Source organism: Anser brachyrhynchus (assembly GCF_964034855.1).
Source record: "Anser brachyrhynchus genome assembly, chromosome: 1".
In the NCBI taxonomy this organism is placed as follows: Eukaryota; Metazoa; Chordata; class Aves; order Anseriformes; family Anatidae; genus Anser; species Anser brachyrhynchus.
In genome coordinates, this window is record NC_137694.1 from 97,660,563 (window position 1) to 97,682,754 (window position 22,192).

Consider the following 22,192-nt stretch of genomic DNA (forward strand, 5'->3'; position numbering starts at 1 on the left):
TATAAGGTCTCCTGAATAGCACATGGTAACATATGGGGATAGATGCTCCATTTAGCCCAGTTCTCTGTCTCCAATGGAGGCCAAGAGCATGCATCTAGAAGGAAAGGTATAAAAAGAAAGCAAGCCTCTTGTAATATCTTCCCAGAATATCCTCTTTCCTGTCAGTGATTTTAAAAAGTTTGTGGACTTTTATGTATACTCATTATACCTGCAGGTGGGGTTAAACTAGGCTGGTAAAACTAGTAAGCCAAAACATAAATGTCACTAAGTGGTAACAAAACACAAGCCCAGCTGTAAACATATTGCAATATTCTATTGAAAAACTGCATTGTGAACTGTGAATACCTAACTGAGCTGTTTCTTTTAGACAATACTATTTCTTTTTGCTACAGCTAGCCCCAGTGTCAGTCTGAAAAGGGCTGTATAACCAGCCAGCAGAGCACAGTGCAACATGGATAATCAAACCTAGATCTCAAAAGCAGAATAGCATCATGGTGCACCTGAACAAATAAATACTTCGAAGAAGCAGTGCTTATGAACTTGGGTAGGGTGCCATGCTGTCAGACCTATGCTGCTTCTTTTTCCTAGAGGTGGTTTATTCACTGCAGACTTGCATTCTCTGTACTGTGCTGAACTGTGCAGTGACATACACTTAGTGACTGGTTTTCTCCTCTGTCCTGGACTAACTTCCCCCATAAAAGGACCACATTGGTAGTACAATACCTAACGGCAACATCCATATGAATTATTGCAGCCTAGTATCTTTTGTTTAAATGCTTTCTGTGATACCAAGGTGCCTTTAAAGAGAAATTTGTCCCATCTTAAGAGGTCTACCCAAGCAGAATAAATCACCCTCTGATAGGGTCCATTCATCTTCAGTTATTTTAGAGAAAAAAACTAAAATTCTGACTTTCAAGTTTCCAATGTTAAGCAGGATTTTTTTACACATAGCTGAGAGTTTGACTGTTGGCTCACAAAATAGCGATGACCTGGACTCAAATGCTGGATTCCAGCATGTCAAGGCTTGGAGGAAGTTGAAACCCAAGCTCACACCAAACTTTACAGTCTTCTTCTGTAAGCATATGCTTGTGTTTCACTGCAGGAGAAGTGTGTGGTGGGAATTCCTCTAATACTTTTCTGCTGTAAACTGGCACTCTTTTCATCCTCCTCATCAGATAGCATTCCCAATACACAGATGGGAAGAATAAAACATTCAAGATCCCTTCCTCTACATCTACAAAAGGGGTTTATGTATGGATCCCATTAAAATTAGCAGAAGAATTGTGAAGAAATTTGTACTATGAAGAGAATACGGCTCTGAGTTTCAAAAACTCAACCATCATTTTCAAAAGCTCAAACATCTGGGCACACCTATCACAAAGAAACAAAGAAATAAGGAATGTAGCACAGCTTATTTTCCCAACACGAGGACATCTAGTCTGATAAACTCAAGTTGTCTTGACCCAGAAGCAGAAACAATTTCAAATTAAACATTTATGAGGTTTTGCTTTCACTTATAATTTGTTTGGATATTGAAGAAAAAAACAACAAAACTAGAATAATTGACAGATCCTCATACAGAAAGTAAAGCAATCCAGTTCTAACCGTTGTTTTAAACACAAAAGAAATCAATGTTATTCCCACTAGCAGAAACGGATCGTGATGCTACTCTTCAGTCAGTTCAACCTCTGCTGTACCCAGAAGGAAGGTAGAGAGAGGACTTCTAAGCACACATTCCTGTTTTTCTCATTCCACGTTGAGAAATGGAAAGGACATGTGCATATGTTACTTCCCATGCATCAGAAGGTGCTGCATGTAGGGTGCTGCAGTGAACTGCCTGCCTACAGGGAAGCCTTAGGAGAAGCTTTTAACAGATTTCTGCAAGAAGAATTAAATAGTTCATCAGAGAACAGATGTGAGGGGAAAGAACATTCATTCTTCCATATCCTGCACCTGTTCTGGCCTCATATAACCAGACGATTACAGCATTCCTGTCTTTTATCATTCTCAGAAGGGGAAGGAGTTTAAACTGCACATACCTCAAACCCTAATTTAACCAAATAAAATACCACTCAACCCTGTCAAATGCTTTATATGCATTCTTAAGCAAATGACGTAAGTTCTTCTTGAGTGAGGTATCCTATTTATTTTCACTTTAGACTGAACTGAAATCCTTCAAGTCTTTGCGCATGAGACAAGGAAAAGAAGAAAAAGTACTGCAGTGTGCTTGCCACATTCCAAATTACTGGGTAAATATAATTTTCTCTTTCAAGTCCGTTTTGCAGTATCAACAATGAAGTTTTATGCATTTCTGTCGTAAGTTAGTGAATAATGTTCTCGTCTTATCCCAGAAGTATTTTTTTTAAAGTAAATGATAAGATTTTGTGCAGTTTCTTTAAAAATGTAAAACTCTGATTACAAAAACATGTACACACATACTCAGCTTACATCTGGTTAGCTATTCCCCTGAATTTTTAGCCTTACAGGACTAGTCACACGCTCAAAATTAAGTAAGTAGTGGTAAATATTCACAAGAGCAAGAACTATGTTTATAAGGTCCTTTATAAATTTTTCAGGTAAAGAAACCTATAAAAATTCAAGATACTATTACCAGTTTTTATATTACTGTCACTGTTCTTAAAAATATAACAAGTATATAAAGTAAAATATGTATGTAGTGTAAATATTGCAATATTTACAAATGCTGTTCCCAGTAGAAACGAGATACCCCCAAATCAGTGACATTCTCAAATTCAGTAAGAAATAAATCTCTTTTCTGAGCCTTTATGTATTACAAATTGCAGTACCCATCATACTACTTTTATAATTCCCATCAATAGCTTTCACTTTTGTCACTACTTTTGACATCAAAACTGAACTATTGACCAGAGAATTTAATTTGTTTTATATCTTTCAAACAGGAGTATAGAGTCTCTCCAATAGTACTCAGTTCAGAAGCACATGCATGTGCAGCCCAGACCAGGGCACACGGACATTACTGGAAGCATGCCCACGCAGCTAAATGGTCTTCGATGCAGGTTTATTGGGAAAGTTCCTGCAGCTGTAAGAACAACTGCAGTAAAGCTAGCGGAAGCTCTGGGCGTGGCTAGTACAAATTAGAAATATTCTAAACAGACTGAACATCTCTTGCTGACACCTTAATTTGGATTTCTAAATGAGAAATTTCTTCCTCTGCTTTTCACGTGATAGCATCTTCATTTTGTCCTGACTTTCACTCAGCAAACTGCTCACATACTTGGTCAAGACCAGGAACATAAAAATCTGATGTTGAATCCTGAAGCACTATTCACTTCTTAACTTGGACAAAACTCCCTCTGAAATCAATAAAAGAGTACAGGCAAAAAAAGCAGCTGAGAATTTATCTAACTAGAATAACGGATGACGCATGATGACATGTCCTGTGACATTCTGCCCAGACTGGGAGAACTGACATGCAATAGGATTTTTTCCATGAGCCACCAAATGCCCTTTGAACTCTGTTTAGGAGGTTCTTTAGGCCTTTCACTGGAATTCAAAACAGTTGAAATGTTCATTGCCAAAAATGTAGACACCTTACAGCACTTCACTTTTAAATCTCTTCTCAGAAAGACACCTATGTACTTAAACTGCTCTCATCACTGTGCTAAGTGCTTTGCCCTGTAAAAAAAAAAAAAAAAAAAAAAAAAAAGAGCAATCTGTCATCCTAGGTGCTGTTCTTCTAAGCATCCATGAGAAACAACAAGACTAACCTAAAACTAGAGTGTATTACTTACAAACCTTTTGTTAAATAAAATAAAATGTTCCACGGAAATGTTTGTATGTCTCAGCAAGCTCTTACTGTAGGAATTCTGCCCAATTTTTGCACAATAAGCATGGCACAACATTTTGTTGGCATGTTTGTTGTACTTTTGTACTTTATTAGATGCTACAGAAACAGTCCAGGCTGAAACCTTTTGTGTGGCTCATTTGACTCTTCCTCCATTACTTGCTAAAAGGCCAGTAAAGCTAAATGCATAAGCAGCAGAAAATCATGTTTACAAAAAATAATTCAGGCTCGTTATACAGCCAGCTGTTACTGGATGAATGGATTAATATACATTGAAAATTAGATGGCTTCAGTGTCCAGCCCATAATGGAAGATACGCGAAGTGGTACCAATGTTTATGCATAGGAAGTAAAAAGGCACACTTAGATCAGAATAGTTCTACATGAACTCCATCGTGTCAAACATAATAGACTCTCCTGACTAAGGGTCAAGAAGACCTGCCTTCAAGGAAAGCTAGTTGAAAGGCACTCATCTCCAGACACCCAAAGTGCAGCTTTCAAAATTAAAGAGATATCTAATCCATACAAGGAAAGGTCCTGAAGTAAACAACAAAAAAAATCTACGAACTGCCATATTTGTCTATATGAGAATTAAGATGTATTAGGCTATGGAAAAGAGTTTCTGGGAACAAAGCGTCTCTAAACTGAGAGACAAATTCTCTAGAATAAGATAATAGGGTTTCCACTCTTTGTCTCTTTTTGGAAACTTTCCTGTACACAGTTAAAAGCAAATCTGTCAGGAGCTGGAAGCTCTGCTACTAGCAGAAAAATTCCATGCAGCTAAAAGTAAAATTTATTTTGCTCTAATATCACGTCCAGTAAGCCAAACAAGGATTCTTTGCTTACACGGAAATCAGCATCTTCTTCATCATAATCTAGAACCCTAAATCATTGTTTGCCATGATACTACACACATTTATATGTGCAGCTGTGATCTCCCTGCCTAGCAGACAGTGCAATGAGAAGAGAACCAAATAAATCAATACACATAACACAAAACTATTATTCCTGTCCTCAGATGAATACCAGGCTCATGGTTCTGCATGCGACCTTCTGAAAAGACAAGCATTCCTGACAGAAAATACAGCTTACTACATAAATCCTAATGCTCTGAACACAATGTTAGAATAAAAAGCTCACACTACTTTTCAGGTAAGGACTATTCTAACTTCCTCCTTTACACAAGCAGGAATAGTCTTGGAGGGTAGTCCCAAGCACCATCGTACTTCAGACCCTACCAAGTAACAACAACAAAATACTAGGGAGCTTGTGAATGTTCCCCAGCAAACAAAAAGAAGAAACAGCGAGTGACTACCATCTCTCCTGATCCGTAGTACAGAGCCTTAATCCAGGAAAACCTTCTGACTTTCATGCCGAGTCTGAAAATACCATTGCAACTTTTGGATAAATACAGGATCTGTATGATGACGGTGGTGGATCTTGACTTTGCAGGTCCTTAACACAATATTTAGAGCAAAACCGTCCAAATAGCCTGCTTCTGAACATCTGCCCATTTAGCATGCAGTGCTTACAGAGTATATTGACTACGCTCACAAGCCATGGCATGAAAAGACCCCAACCAGGCAGAAGGCTCACTGAGTACAAGCAAAATCCATTTTTCGGAAAGACAGGTCCCACTGCACTAGGCTTATTTCACAGCATCTTTCTTCCCTGGGTGAGAAGCCCTTCACCTCCATTTTAAGCAACTCAGAGCAAACAGAAGTCTATTCTGCCTTCTGCAACATGGCAGCACGCGACATTTTGAGTATTTGCTCTTCTCTCCACTGAAGATTGTACCTGCCCGTACAGCAGACAAGGGGCTGAGAGCTCAAGGCTCATTTCAGCAGTGACCCTCAGAAGACGTTTGTTTGATTTATGTGCTGTGTCACCCCCTTGGTCTGATGAGAGCCCCCCCAACTCCCCTCCCTCTCCTCTCCTTTAATCTCTGCATGCTGTTATGCGAAAGGTGCCAACTTGAGAACAGACAGTTCTGAAAAGAAGGCAATTAAAAAAAAAAAAGCACCGTACTTTAGAAATTTAAACAACAAGCCCTGTGATCAAAATAATTCATAAAGGGAAGGATTTTATGAAGTCATTTCACGAGCACACAATGCTTTTTTTTTGCTTTGTTTTTTAAATAAATCCGTCAGTACACATGCCAAGGCAACGCATCTGAATACAATATCAGCAGACACACCCTGAATCCCTGCGCCTGTGCTCTCCCAAGTTACAGCAAAAGCTAAAAGCTGGGCTTTTTGCCTACATCTTAACCATTATCAATTTCTTTCTTTAGTTCGGATGTGTTAGTTAAATTCCTTTTTTCCCCTCTTTCCTCCTCTGTCCTTTACAAGTGCTCCTTTCCTGCTCCCTTCACACACAGAAAAAACAGTATTTGAAAAATGGATTTTTCCCTTACTGACGGTGTCTGTTTAAAAAAAAACAAAACAAAACAAAACAAAAAAACACAACAGAAACCACACAACACATAAAGAGATCTAACTTATAATGAATCCCTCTGGCATAAGGAAGCCTGTTCTAATCTCTCTTTATCGGGTCTGAGTGATAGTTTTGCTCAACGAGTATTGACAGGGCCGTCCTGTTTCTCAGGCTTTCATTTTCCCTGAGTTGGAAAAAGGATACAGTGCATTTTCACATTCTCCAAGTCTGCAGTTGTTTTTATATAAGAAGCAATTTGCTTGGGTCACATCAGGTCAAATGGGAAGCCTGCCCAGCTCTTGGTTTTAAAGGAAAAACATACAGAAAGACACAAAAACACAGCAGTTTCCTTCATTAAATTCCACTCTACCTGCCATGGGCTTGCAGCCACAATGGAATTTCCCACCCTGGCTGACCATAGCTAAACTTTTATTTTTAGTTTTTTTTTTCTTCCCTTTAAATAAAAAGCCTTATTAGTTTTCTTTAAAGTGAACTTTGAGGTAAGGGTTATTAAAGTCAATGTAATTGTCCATTTAAAAAAAATATATAAATTAATAAAAGCCTACACAGAAGCCAGGCCAAATGCTGAAGTCCTTATTGTAGTCCAGACTCTGATCCATGTTACAATGCTGTAAGTCAAAAGTAACTCTTCCAAAGTTGCTGGAGTTGTGCCTGGGTAAAAGATCAGAATCTTGCCTCAGTTTTTTAACTCATTTCTCACTTAGGGAAAACCTCAACTGACTCCAGGGAGAGTTTGCCTGAGCTAAGCCTGCCTGTGCAGCACAGCATGAAGCCTCTCTCTGCGACACACTCGGCGTTCTGCTCAGCCCTTTCAAACTAGAAGTAGCTTCAACACCTGAAGAGAATGGCACCCAAATAAGTCCCTTTGTTACTAGTCAGCAATTGCAAAGGTTAATGGTAGCAGGAAAGCTTACTCCCAAGCAAAAGGAACGCATCCACAGTCGCTCCCCAGACTCCAAAACAATCACTGAAACCTGAGGTGAAACCCTGCCCTGAACTGCAAGATGATGCTGAGGGAGTGACTCAGCATGTACATTTTTAAGAACAATAGATCATGAAGATGCTTCATTGATTTCAATATAGCCCTAAGGAGAAACAAACAGCTGTTTGCTTTGCTTTGACTGTGATTTTATTGTACACACATGTAAAGGAGAGAAAAAAAAAAAAGAGAAAAAAGAAAAAAAGAAGGGATACATCCTGAACCACAGGTGAGATAGAGTTTCTTTTAAGATGCTGAAAGGTGTCTAATTCAAATTCAGATCCATATAACTAAAGCATTTGTACCTGGACTCTCTCTGCTGAACACCCAGCTAATCCCAGTGTGCTGTTACTAGTTTGCATTTAACTGCAAACACTGTAATTAAGTTTGCAGAACAGTTTCCATTCAGACTGTTTGCCCATAACTTTCTGCAAAGTTCTTTTTTTCAGGCTGAAAGATTGGCCTCAACTGAATGATGCAAAATATAAGGCAAATTGGGGGCAGGTGGAAAGAGAGTGGTGGAGAACACGCTCAGCCTTGCATTACCAGCGGGTGGCCCCCTCCCTTTCTCACAATGTCCTCCACCCTGAAAAGTCTTTCAGCCTTTTCTACAATAAAGTCAAAAAAGAGAGGAAAAAAAAAAAAAAAGAAAGAACAGTTGGCTCAATGCCCCTGTATCCTCTGTTTTCCAGACGCTCATGTATGAAACAATGGCAGTTTTGCCTGAATTGGGGCTAAGGACTGCTGGACTTGCCCTTTGAAAAAAATTTTTGGACTTACTATCGAGACTTCCATCCAGAGATCACAAAGTGCTTTGCGCCACTTACCACACTGGGCAGACCTTTGAAGCAGTTTGAGCTGTGTGATAGCAGAGTCACCTCGTCCCTTGCAGTGTCCTTTCTCCAGCAGTCTAAGAAATAAACGATATTTTAAAAATCTCACATACTCCATTCAGTTTCAAAGGCTGGCTAGTAGGAAACTGCTAAGTTCTCTTCATTTTATTTTCCTATGGTCAAATGCTTCTTTTCTTGTATTCTGTCTGCTCTCTCTGGTGTCTGTTTTTCTAGTTGATTCATCTATTATCCCTCTTTATATAATCAAATTTCTCTAGTCAGGCTGTCATTGTGCTCTGGCCTTATTGTACTCTGTCACCTCCAACTTCTTTCCTTCAGAAACTCCACAACCCAATTCCTCTTTAAAGTTGCTTGCTGAAGCATTTGCTCTTTCAGCATCGCAGTACGTTTATAAACTGGAGATTAGTTCACTTTGTCTGTCTTCCAAAGCCATTTGCTGCTTGAGACCATTTCATGAGCTTGTCTATTCATGTGGATAAACAAAAAAACCCCTCAACTATAATGTGAATTAGGAAGAGGAAACAGCAGTTGCATGGAACATATATCAGTGAGGGTGAAATTAGTAACAGTCACAGTTTTTATCAGTGCTGTCTCTGAACTATTCTACTATGACCCACCTTTAAATAGACAGCAGGATTTCACAAGTTAAAAGGACGATATTCCTTTTTAGTAGAACTGAGTGACCTACCATAACATTTTGCTAGTGACTTCAGCATTTCTATACTGAACAGTCCCTAGACTCACAAACTTCTGTCTAGATGATTAATCTGAATATTCCGCAGTTCCCCAGAGCGGTCCATTATTTTCCACAAAGCCTTTAAAACTTTCTACTAGAGTTAGGTTTTTGAAGTGACGTCTGGCTAACAGATGTGCATATTCTGGTACTTTTAGGTATCTTTCCTCAAAACAAGAGCCTTTTCACAATTTAAATTCAAGTCAATGACAAAACTCCTACTGATTTAAAAAGATATGCCAAACTCTTGTTAAAGGGTGTGGGGCCCAAGGAAGCGTATCAGATGCTTTATATGTAACATCAGTATACATAACCGAAGTCCAGACTCTGGATGTGTTCAGGTGACCTGTCATCTGACCACCCTACTTCTTGCGGACTTCGTGGTAGTATATTGAGTAGTAAGCAGCAGGATGACTTTAAATACACGAGGCCTGAGTTTCCTTCATACGAGAACTGATCAGTTATTCATATCACTGACTCGAAAATGTCCCATTCCTAAGAAGACAACTGCAATTTATTGTCTGTGGAGCTACTAAGAGTAAAATCTCTTCGCTATCTGAGGCAAGCATTTGGATACCTACAGAAGGATTGAAAGGTTATAAATATAAGCAACCTAGTTTTTTATTTGTTGTCATGAGTGTCCAAAGGAAATGCTGTTGTCCCATAGAATAACATTAGATTTCTAAATTGTGTGGATTATTTACATGTTAAAAACATGGCAAAGGAGCTTCTCAACTGGGGAAATGTTGGCTGAAGTTAAATGTAGCACCACGAGCTGCGTTGAGCAGCTGAAGGCCTGCAGGACAGCCTCCTTACCCTGAAGTCACTCAAGATATGCCATTTAAAGTGGAGTTGTGTCAGATTTACAAATTTACAAGCCCCCCCAAGCCCCTTGGTTTTAAAGGCCTCCGGCCTGCAGAAATGCACACCACTGAAACCCTTCAGGTGTCAGGGCAGCTGGTCTAGATTCACACCCACCAGATGCAGAAAATTAGATCCTCTCTATGCAGTAATAAATGGTACAAAGTGGACAGAGGTGAGAACCTGAACTTCTTGCCTATCTTGTGGAAATCTCCGTGCAGTCAGTGGTTCATCACAGCCTAATGATCTAGCGGAGAGAGGGCTGCCAGACCAGGTGTGCTGGTGACTTCTTAAGGAATTCAGCAGAACTTCCCTGGTCAGGGAAACCGAGCAGCCTTCAACACCACAACTGACTAAATGAATGTCTTATAATTTTATAAATGACAGCAGGAATGACTGTAATTATGCCTATTAGCAGATAAAAATGTCTCTAAAGGATTGGATTGGGGGTGCTTATAAAGCAAAACAGGAAACGGGCTCATGAATGCATCTGTGGCGCATGGTTAATCTAAGCTGAAGCCTTGCATACATTCATTTTCCATGCCAAGCATGATCATCATAAGACTTGATTATATTCTATCAGTTCTGCATGTTATAGATTGAACTGCTATAGGAAACTGGCTTAAAATGATAATCATGTTAAGATATAGCATGTATTTCCTTGAACACGTGCTTAGGTCTTTTGAGTCCTTCAACCATATTCCCAGAATCAAGCCTTTAAAATGAATTACTTCATTATTTGTTTTGCTTAGGAGTTTTCTGAAGGCAGACTAGGAAAAGAAACATTTCAAATACAAGTTCTCTAAAATCTGCTTATGCTTCATACATTTTGATTTAAATTCCATATAATAAGTTATTTTTATAGCCCTCAAGAGAGTAGTAAGCACTGGTAAAAGAAAGTAAGAGATACTAATCAACCCTACCTCAATGACTTGGATATTTAGGATGAAATCATGGCACCAGAAAGAAGGAAAAAACAAACAACAAAAAAACACCACCACATTGACTTCAATGTAGCTGAGATTTCAGCTTTCTGATTTGCTTAAATTGTAGATAATTTAATTTCCAAAGTACCTAATTGCTACAATAAGTGAGCAGAGGTAAAAGTTCACTAATGATAAGTTAAACACCAACAAAATGAATATTTACCCTCTTAATTCTCTTACGTCAAGATCCTTCCTGTCCTTAAAGCCGTGTGCCACACCTGATCTCTATAGAGCTAAAAGACACATATTACAGATAAAGAAAGTCATGAGGTAGGGGATTTCCAAAAGCAGCTGAGAGGCTGGAGATCACAAACTCTCTTAAGGGTCCTGCTGTTTTACTGCACAACTGGGCAGAATTGAGCTTGCAGCTGGGATCCTGGGTGAGTTGCTAGTCTTGGCCTCCGTGGTCCCTGCCAAATCACTTCTCCCCCAACATGAAGGACGGAAATGATTCAGCAGTGCCCTGTGCCAGCATAGTCCTGCTGTGGATCACACATCAGCCCTCCTCAGCCCTGCAACAGAGTCAAACACGAAGTGCTAAAACCCCAAATCTTTGCTGTCATTATTAGGAGACGTAGATTAAAGGTTTGCAGGTCTACAACACTCATTGTGCTGAAGGGTGGACAATCAGCTTAGGGCAGGAAGAAACAAGCCTCACAGTGGTCTGTAGCAGGGGAGATAAATTACCTACCTAATAGGAATATTTAAAGTTTGTATTAAAAATAATAATAAAAAAATCAGTGCAAAGCTGACATTGTAAGGCAGATGAGGATATCCAGACTTCTAATTTAAATTTTATCACAATTTAAATACTTGTATTTTTGTTCACATTCCAGAACCTGCCAAGACCATCCTTTTTATTAATTTAATAGTATCATCATTATTTTCCCAACATGTTTAATTCTTGCATCAAAAGGAGCTAGCTGGTTGCTATGTTTGAGATGCTAAAGCTGTATGAATTCTCTAGAAATATTCACCATTCACTTACTCAGAATGGCAAGTTTCAATGAGATTTTCCTTGCTTTAATCGGTTTGAGCTAGCTCTTTGGCATTCTGTTATAAATAATAGAAGCTACACACTGCACTTTTATAACATCATTCATCTAAGGATCTCATAACTTAATTAAGAGGGACACTGTCAGGTTAAAAATCATATATTTTTTATTAAGTAATTTCCTTATCTATGTTACTAATAACATTTTAGGCTATTAAGCTGAAACAAATTCTTAAAATCTAATTTAACATCTACTACTAGCGTGTATATATTATATATACACAGCTGGTTTACTTTCTGAGATATTAAAACAGATGTGCTAGCTTTACTTCTGTTTCAAGTTGGTTTCATTTACAGATTTTCATGTGTGAACAATACTCTTTCTTCGGAGTGGTATAAACACTCCAGGAGAACATTTAAATGCAAACAAAAAACTATATTAACATTTAAGAAAATAAAACATATGGTTTTGTTAATATAAGACTTGCAAGATTTCAACAGCAATAAAACTTTAATTTTAGAGAAAACTATCTAACATTGTACGGTGCTTATTTTCACTTTCTCTAAAGGGAAGGTGAGAAGTACTACTTCTGCACTTTTTAATTACGGGAGTGCACAAATCTGTTTGCTGTGAGGGAATACTTCATTAATAAATTCATTCAACTATATCTGAGCCTTTTCAGATATCCAGAAAAGGCTGCTATATGCTGCTACTTCACAGAGTTCACAGAGGCTTAAAACAGAGATTCGGTTTTGATGGGGAAAGTTAACATAATGAAGTTTCTACGAGCCACAGTTTAGTTAAACTGTAAGTTGTTGAAACATACGCTGCATTTCCAGAATGGGCACACAGTACCTAAAGCACTGTTGCGTCTCTTAGAATCTACAGAAATCAACTGCAACATCAAAAACTGCAGTATGCATTTTTGTAGCCTTCACTAAATACTGGGGAAAACTGAGACAGAGAGATTAAATGATCAAAGTCACAAGAGTGAGTCAATGATAAAACCAAATATATATATATTAGATATATAGATATGCCTGCGCTACTCACTCCTCACCAAGCTACTTGGTATCTTCCTGATATTTCAATGTATTTTATGTGAAGAACAAACAAAGCTATTTTTCATTTCTGTGCCTATCAGCTAATATACAGCAAGGAAGAGGTGGTTTTCAAGTTTCCAGTAGGTCTTTTTGCTTAGAAAGACATTCCTTCTCTTTCTTCAGTTCCCTAGGTTCAATGATCAGCAAAGTGGGTGTTTACTTGCACCCTCAGAGCTCCTGCCACACAAGCCAAAAGGATTTTTACCTTTTGTTTTGCTTTTTAATGGTCCATTGCTCAGACATTAGTCCCAGGAGATAGACCACCAACTACTAAACTTTTTAAGCAGGTGGAGGTTGAAATGGGAAGCAGGTCATGGAGTCAACAGCAGTGAGTCAGCTCTGTCTACTGCTTGAAAAGAGAACTGTAACAAGAGTGAAAATAATATGTACAAATAACAAAATGTACAACCAAAAGGCCTCTCAGGAGCCAGTGAGAAACAATGGACGCGCACTAAAGCCAGCTTTGAAAATGGTGGTGCAGCCCAATATTCAAAACCAAACACAGGACAGTTGTGCAGAAAAATCCCTTAGATGAGATGTTCAAGGTTAATCAGCTGGGTAGTGCAGAGACAACATGAAATTAGGCCAAGGACCACCTTCCTATGACAGGAAGAATTAAAGAAACACCTTGCTGTTCTGCTTGAAAATGTGTTTTACCTAATAAATGCATGAGCTTTCAGAGGCAAACTTTTGCTGGCTCACTAGAGTAGTGGGACTTGAATATGTATTCGTTTGGTGATAACCAGTTTATTATAAAATCATTGGAATTCCCTGATAACCTCTCATTCTCTGATAAAACATTCATTATTTCACCTTAACATCGTCAGGATAATTTTTTTTTTTCAGTTACAGACTTCTCATGTTGTACCTATTCAGGACCCAGGACATACAGCTGAGAACTGGTGGCCAGGGCCTGAGTGTCAGCATTTGCTTTATGGCTTCGGTAAGTCTTTCAAATTGTTGGTGTTTCATTTTCTTAATTTGTCATGTGCAAGACATGTCTTAAGAGACAGTGCTTCAGTACTATGAAGTCCAGCTATCATTACATACGTCTCAGCCAAACCAACTAGTGACAACTACAGATAGCACAATGCTTTTCAAAAATTTATTTGTATCGTTTTGTCGCTGTTTTAAAAGTATGAGGTCTGATTACTCTGATATTAATGTGTATAATTGTCTCATTAATCATCACACAGACCCTTCTCAACAGTAGGTATGTTTAAGAAGTGAATAAATAAATTGTAACAGTGATGATATTTTTCAAGTAATATAATTTTTAAATGTCACACACGTATGGCTGAAGATACCTGCCTCACAGGCCGTTCTTAAAAGCAGAATTTAAAAGGTAACTTGTCTAATACAGCAAAGTCAATCCTACACAGACACACCAAGTCAACCATACACAGGTATATCTCTCCATGTCTTCTTTGTCACAGAATCACAGAATGGTTTGGGTTGGAAGAGACCTTAAAGCTCATCCAGTTCCAACTCCCCTGCCGTGGGCGGGGACACCTCCCACTAGACCAGGTTGCCCAAAGCCCCTGAGCACTTCCTGAGATGGGGCACTTGAAGGAGCTATGTTAATGCCCAGAGAGCAAATTTAGTCCTGTATTTCTATGCCTGGGAAGTTCTCTCTTAAAAGTTAAAAACAAATCCCTAGTACAGTGATTTAAAGATAGTGCTGAAGGCAAAGTAAAAAACAAACAAACCAAACCACCACATTAAGACCAGATATAACTTGGAGTACATTTTTACTGTAATTACCAAGGAAAAAAAACATTGAAAACCAGCTGTACCTATTTACAAAAGAATTTAACCCAGACTCTGGGTTCTGATATCCTTATCTCGTGGACAGGCTGAGCACACAAGGAAGATGAGCACAGCACAGTACTCTTACATTTCTAGAAAGATTAGCCAGAGCAACCATGAGCTAATGGCCTCATCTCCTGCCACATAAAGGCTAAAAATTTCAAATTGACCATTATCCTAAAATAATCCTGTTAGGACATCTCATGGTGATATTTATTACATGTGTCCAGTTCAAAGGTGTTGCAAAATACATGCAGACAACTTTATTTTTCAAAGCTGAGCATTAACTACAAAATGCTCAGCTTCACAGTGCTCTTTACATGGGACACAAAATGAGTTTCTATGTTCCAGTAGCTGAAAGCAAATATATGCTAGTATTCCACATCTTTCTCTCCTTTGCCCAGGATGCTTTGGGCTCACGCATTCAGTAGTTCACCCTCTCATCCACGCAGTCCTTTACTTTCTCCTGCTTTTTCACTCATTTCTTGCACTCACCCAGGCTCTCCCTCCATAATCAGCCATCCATTTTTTTAGAATCCCAGAATGGTTTGGGTTGGAAGGGACCTTAAAGCCCATCCAGTTCCAACCCCCCTGCCATGGACAGGGCCACCTCCCACCAGACCACGTTGCCCAAAGCCCCATCCAGCCTGGCCTTGAGCACCTCCAGGGATGGGGCACCCACAGCTTCTCTGGGCAGCCTGTGCCAGTGTGTCACCACCCTCACAGTGAAGAATTTCTTCCTTATAGAATTGGAATGATTCAGTCTATCGGCATTCTTGTTCTCCTTTCTCTCTTTCATCACCCCATCAGCTGCTGGCAGGCTCTTCTCCCCATGGAGCAACCTTTTTGTCTGGTTGTGGAGAGCCTCAGCAATGCTGCAGTTCCCACAGGACTTCCCTGCTGACAACGGGCCCCTGTAGGGTGCATGCAAAGGACCAAAACACATTGCCTTTTGGTCTGAGTTTGAGACCCTGATCAGACAACACAGCCGCTAATTATAATTTTGTCTAGTCCCTCACCCCTCCCTGAACCAGTTTCCTCGTTTCCCTATGAAGAGAGCTAGTAGTAGTGAAGTATATCCTTCGGGTACAGAAGGAAGGCCTCCTTCATTAAATGCTATGAAGTGTTTTGATATCCTCAGAAGCGTGGTGTTATTTAAGTGCTAATCACTCTAGTCTTCAGCATGTCCAAAATGATTTTGCTTGTTACCAAAAAGCTCCATTGTCACACATTACATTGCCATTGCACTGAAAAATAATTAACAGCCTACATTTGGGGGTCCATTATTTGAGCTGTCTGACTGACTAGGGAATTATCCAGAATTCCCAAGTTTTCAACAGAGAAATTAGAAAACATTAAAAAGGTAGGCCAGGGAACATCTCTGTGAAACAACTCACACAAAGAATGAGAAAAGAGACCATTCCTTGCAAGCACTAAGGCAAAGCAGTAGGCAAAAGTCAAGGTAATCTGATGTAACAAGCAATCTATATGATAATTTAAGAAGGTAATCTAAGAGGAGTCCCAAAGATTATCTAACTCAAGCATTTAGCAAACCATTCTTAAAAAGCTAGAATCCTGAAAATTTACCAAGAACAGCACACACTGATCAAATCAGGAGATGTAACATACGGCTGTACCATTTAATATTTCAAACACCACATAAAGCAAAACGTGATGTGTATATGAGAAGCAATCTATAGCACTTGAAACACTCGCAGATCCCGAGTTAACCATCTCCACTGTTGCTTGTTTGGAATCTCTTCACCTCTTTTTTTCCCTGTAGGAAGCCAACCTAACCAGCTTGAAGCCTACCTAACGCACATACTGCTATACATATACACAAGTCAGAAATGGAGTCAAAATTGCTGGCTGACCCAAGTAAACCAGGTAGGAATGAAACTCTGCATCCAAACAGATCTCAGGTTTGAATACCCACAGGAGTTTGACCTGGATCACTTCCTCATCCTTCAGAGCTCCCACATTCAATTAGCTAACATTGGGCATGTTACATAATTAAAAACAAACAAACAAAAAATAAAACAAAATTAACAAAACAAACAAAAACATGTAAAGTACCGGTGGCACGGAAGAAAACAAATGATAAACAAACAACAAAACCCCAAACATTTCAGCAGACTTATATGTAAGATGCAAATTTGCCCAAGACCAAAGACATCTGGAAGTAGGTGGCATATATCTTGTAAAGGCAGTACAGGTATGTTAAGAACCTGAACTGTGAGACAAAACTCAAAGGAGCAACAGTCTGGGAAGGAACATCTTTGAAAGATTCCTTCCTTACAGTACCAAACTTTTTTTTTCCCTTCCTTTTTTTTTTTTTTTTTTTTTTTAAATTACAGTCTCAAAGCTGGAGAAAGTCATCCTCCTTTTTCCTCTCCAGTTTCTGCTCCTGACCTCCAGCACCGAAGGCCAGCCCTGCACCCAGCACACTCAGCTTCCAGCCACTGTGGAATTTCTCACCCTGGCACCGCATGCCCAGCTGTGCTCATGGAAGTGGAAAATCTGACAGCATTGTCTGAAAGACACAGCTTGGGATAATTGTTTCTCGTAGTTCCTCTGTCAGTGAACATTATCATATTCCTCTCACAGGAAGGCTACTAAACCTTTCATATTCCTCAGCTCCCAGCCACAGAATTCCTCTTTGCCTTTAAAGTAGTAGTTATATATGCTGGGATGTGAGAAAAGGTTTTAAAATTTTGTGCAGATTAGAGATAAAATGTCCATAACTGTATTTGCTTTAACAATTTCTTTGTATGGCATAAACACGGGAAAAGGAGGAAAGGGAAGCAAAAAGTACTTATGTTTCTGTAACATAGGATGGATGTCCTTCATGCCTGTAAATTCTTATTTTATAAACACAATATATATATTACCCTTGTTTTAATGCAGGACAGAAAACCTACAACACTTTCACTGTGTAAATTTTGAAAGAAAAGCAGAAGGAAAAGCTATGAGCCCCTCGCAGCCAGGTGCACGAGTAGCACAGATCCCTGTAAGAGGAAGGATTTCCAGCACAGATCCCTGCTTTCTACCTTCATTTCGATGAATCCCATTCATCGTATCAAACCTTGGTATCTATATCAACTTCTTGGAAGGCCACTGTCACCATTATGTCAGAGCTCCACTTGACCTCCAATGCCTCTTCCCCCAGCCTCCCTGGGAGGCAGAAAGAGCTGTTATGCCCAAACTGGCTTCCCCAGGGTCCTCTGGGAGAGCTGTGGCAAAGCAAGGGTAAGAGCCCAGGGCTTATGTGTTTCAGGTTAGTACCTGACAACTTAACCCTCCAGTTTCTCTCTCAAATGCGTTCTGCAAGTTGTTATTTTTTTTTTTTTTAGGGACACAGAACTGAAAAAAAGATCCCAGTGAAAATCCTATTCACTCCTGTAAGACAAAGCCTGCACTTTCTAGTGTTCTCTCTTGATTTTCCTCCCCTTCTCCCTCTTCGTTCTACCCTAACCAGTAATGTCACAAAAAAAGGTGATGGCCTTTTATGAGAATGCTAGCCAACACTTAAACATCAATTTCATTGGAGATTGTCAAACCCAAAGTCATGGCTGGAAGGATATTCTCTCTGCTGCTTCTTTCCATTTCTTTTGCTACAGGTAAGGGTGCTATTGTTATTCAGAGGAGAATAAACAACATTCCTACATTACCCTGAGAACTTGAATGACAGTTTCTCTGAGCAATTTTCCACCCTCATATTTGTGCACATTGCTGTAATGGCAAGCTTCGTGCTGATCTCATCTTAACACTTTTAGGTGAATGCTTATGTTAATAGAACAAATTAAGCTAGGGATTTTCATGCCACCTTGGGCTGGTTCCAGGCCAGGCTTGATTTCCCATCTTCAGATGAAAGAGATTAGTCAAAATCAGAGTCCACTAATCAAAGCCACCGCAGTATTAAACAGGAACCTCAAAGTACCTTTGGTGATCCAGAAAACATATAAATAGCCGATGCCCAGGTGTAGAAAGCAATGCTGCTGGTAACATACTAAGTGATATTCTTTCTTTTGATGAAGTGAAGTAATATCCACAGTCTTCATCTCTTTCAGTAGTACAAAGAAGTATTCCCTCCACTCGTCTCTACACAGAAGTAGGGCATAGCCTAGCTATTCACATACCAGTACGTTTCTTCCAAGAATTAGTCATGATGTGAGGTGATTAAGAGATACCTTAAAGACTGCAACAGTGCACTGAAAACGTAGGCACACAAAATCCCTAGACATTTTATGAAATTCAGGCCAATATATATATATATAAAATTTATGCATACATAATGCATGTATCTAGTGCAATGGATGTCTTTTTCTATATATTTTGTATGTTATGAATTTAAAGAAATAAAAAAACATGAAGTAAATACAAATACATGCACACACAGAGAAAATTATGTGGGCCTTTCTAGCATGAAAAGGAAATTATTAAAAGTTGGATAAACAACAACTGAGGATATGACAGGGGCAGCTGGAGAACCACACTGGGGGACAGAACTTCTAAGTGAATCCACACAAAAAAATGCCTCCCCTGACAATCCGTTGTTCTTCAAAGAGAATAATGATTCTAGAGATGAGTTTGCATTTGTCTTTGGATGTCACAATAAATGCTAAGAAAGCAACTGAATGAGAGTTATTATTTCCTCTGAGCAAAGAAGGATTTGGGTAGGCTGTCAGAATAGCAGCACCAGCGATCCGAGGGCAGATACAAAGCAACGGCAAGTTAGCAGGAATCTGTCCAGGGCCCTGGGAAAGGAAGATGAAAGAGGCCATGGGGCTAGCTGGAGATCTAATAAAGGTAGATATAAGAACCACAACTGCAAGACAGCTGTTAAATCACGAGGGACGTAGGAGCATTGTTTGAGAAAGCGATCACATGAGGCGTAATTCCTCTGATTCTGTGACCACCAGAACACAAACCTCTGGGAGTCAGCAGAGAACGTGTTCCACTGAGGTCCAGGCTACTTTGCTGGAATAATTCAGCTGGTCTGGGGGTACTGGGGGCTCTATCCGTGTCTCTACCTCATCCACACACTTGCCACCCTGGGAGAGTGAGCACAGCATGAAGCGCTGGTAACCCCTTTGTGTTCAAGAGTATTAGCAGTGATATTATGGGCTATCTAATCCTCTCTCTCTAAATGAGTGTGCTGGGCAGAACATAAATCCAGCCCTACCTCTGAGAAACAAGATGCTTTTCCAACTGGCCTGATTGAGTACTTGGCCTGATGATGACTTTCACAGTCAGATGTGCAATCTGCCCTCTGGCTCCTTGTTGGTTTGGACTCATTGCCTAATCTCTAATACCCGACTGCAAGACATAGAGATTCCTGTTTGACTTCATAAGACAGTATGTCACAGACAATAGGTAAGCTGTGTCTTTGCACCTGACGTTTCCACAACAGATCCTTTCCACAGTGCACTCTTCCTTGCAGTGCTACAATATGGAAAATGACAACTGTAAGGGACAGGAGAAGTAACCTTTAAAACTGCTGTACAGCAGCAGGAAAAAAAAATCACAAATTGATCCAAGAAAACAGGGCGCATGCTATCCCACTTGGATGGGCTGCTTTGGGGTGTTAACATCACAATTCAATGGTACTGTATCATTATTTGCTAACCTCTATGGCAAATCTGAATACCTTTGTTTAAGAAGAACGATCTAAAATGGATTATGAGCTGCATTATGAAAGCATAAAAACATTTATAAAATCCACACCCCTGCCCTCCACGCCCATGCCATTCTATCAAAATATACAGAAGAAAATATTTACAAGGTATAATCTTCTCAGTTAGGCTCAGTTTCCTGTATATATTTTAAATGCAATTTCTCAAGAACGTACACATAAGGAAATCCAAGAAGTGGGAGGGGTCCACACAGACCTGTGCTCCAAATTTTAGATGAGAACCATGTTATTTTCTTATACACCAGTTTTGGTCTTTCAGATTGCCCCGCAACAACAGGAAGAAGGTAGGAAATGAAGTTCAGACTAGAGATGAATGAAGGAAAACCTCAGTAGAGTGCAGCTTTTTCTGTATACGAAGTTGGTAACAATTAAGGGGAATTCTGAATCACAGTTTAATTTGGCATTTTCAGAGCTAGGATTACTTCATTTCAAAGACTGAGCTAAGTCTGCAAATTTCAAAGTATCTAGCACGCTATAAAAACAAGAAAATGGAGCAATCACCAGAAGAAAGAGTCAAGTGCTTAAACTAGGACAAAGTAATAACTGACACGGAACTGGGACTTTCCCCATTTTCACTCTCACAATCCTGTGGTAAACCATTTCACTTTGTCTTTGGTTTAATTTAGGAAAAAAATATTGAAAACTCTCATGCTTGGAATGAGTATATATTAATCTTTTGTTCTGAGTAATAAGGTGAAAAGAAATGTAGTCCTAGCAGGATACTAATTTCTGATGTTGTCAATTAAAAAATTTCTGCTGGTGTTTTGAATGGAAAAATCTCTCGGAAAGTGTTTTTATCGAAGCACCCAGTTCCAAGTCCTGGATTATTAGGTTAAGCTCCGTCAGCAGAGAGACCAATATAAATGCTTTTCATACCATCTGCCTCGATGCCTTGACAAAAAAATAAAGACGAGAAAATATGTAGATCCCAAATTCCCCAATTTTAACCTGTTTCTCTTTAATATAAAGCTGGGAATTCAGGTCCTAAAATATAAAATGAAAACCATGATTTCTTTTCTTTCTATCTTTCCTCAGAAACACACAGAACATCCAAAACCACACGGTGTTCCCAGGACTTATTTCTTTTTATATTTTCAAATCAGAAAAAAAAAATGTTTTTACCTGATATTTATCAGGAGGCTCTATATAATCACAAAGGTTCTTATTTCCCTGTTTAAAAACAAATTAGGGTGTTGTACAGGGCCTTGGAATATTAGGAGGCAACTCCAACAGCTAATGATGGAGGACAGTGCCTCAGCAAAGGCATTAGCGATCCATCTGGCCAATTAAAGAGCAACTTAGGCAGAGCCCAATACTATTTCTCAATCATGGTGGCTGTGACATCGAGACTTGAGGAATAGTGAGATTTAGCATGAAATAATACCGTGAATCCAAACAGAGAAAACCAAGGAATAGGTGTTGTAACCCCACAGCAGAGAGAAATGGGAAAACACTGTCAGCCAGAAGAGATGTACCTTGACTACCAGCAAGAAAGAGGGCAGGACTTTAAGAAAAACGGCTCAGACATGAAAGTAATACTAACAAAGCCCATCTTCCTACAGATTGGTGATCAGAGCCTGCAAGCTCTACACAATACGAGTACAATTATTGTAGGTCTCCCCTCCCACAAGAAAGGTAAAATTCTCAGTGAGCAAAAGACAGAGTGCTGTGGTTGCTCTGGAGCAAAGCATGTGCTGGCCAGCCAGCCGTCTTCCACTAAGCTTGGTTAAATGACAAGTTCTGCTTGATTTTGCCCAGAAGTGGCACTAGTTTGAGCTTTTTCTCTTCTCTTTAGACACCCATTTTATAGAAAATGAATTCTTTTTTAAGTTCTTTCAGACTTGGCTGAAAATGGCCAGCATGCTCAAAAGTTGTGTATGGTCATGAGAGACAGG

General features: G+C 39.4%; 1 protein-coding gene across 6 annotated transcripts in view; it reads right to left on the reverse strand.

The window, feature by feature from the left end:
* Positions 1 to 22,192, reverse strand: part of LOC308188313 (uncharacterized protein) — a 421,245-nt gene that overhangs the window by 165,395 nt on the left and 233,658 nt on the right. For 3 of the 6 annotated variants that reach the window (XR_013945386.1, XR_013945388.1, XM_080577184.1), the window contains one exon: positions 8,089 to 8,171. The exons of the other annotated variants lie outside the window; for them this stretch is intronic. Coding sequence is in view for 1 of the 3 variants with exons in the window: in XM_080577184.1 (XP_080433310.1) it covers positions 8,089 to 8,171 (83 nt within the window). In the remaining 2 variants the exon portion in view is untranslated. The remainder of the gene's footprint in view (positions 1 to 8,088; positions 8,172 to 22,192) is intronic. 6 annotated transcript variants of the gene reach the window in all.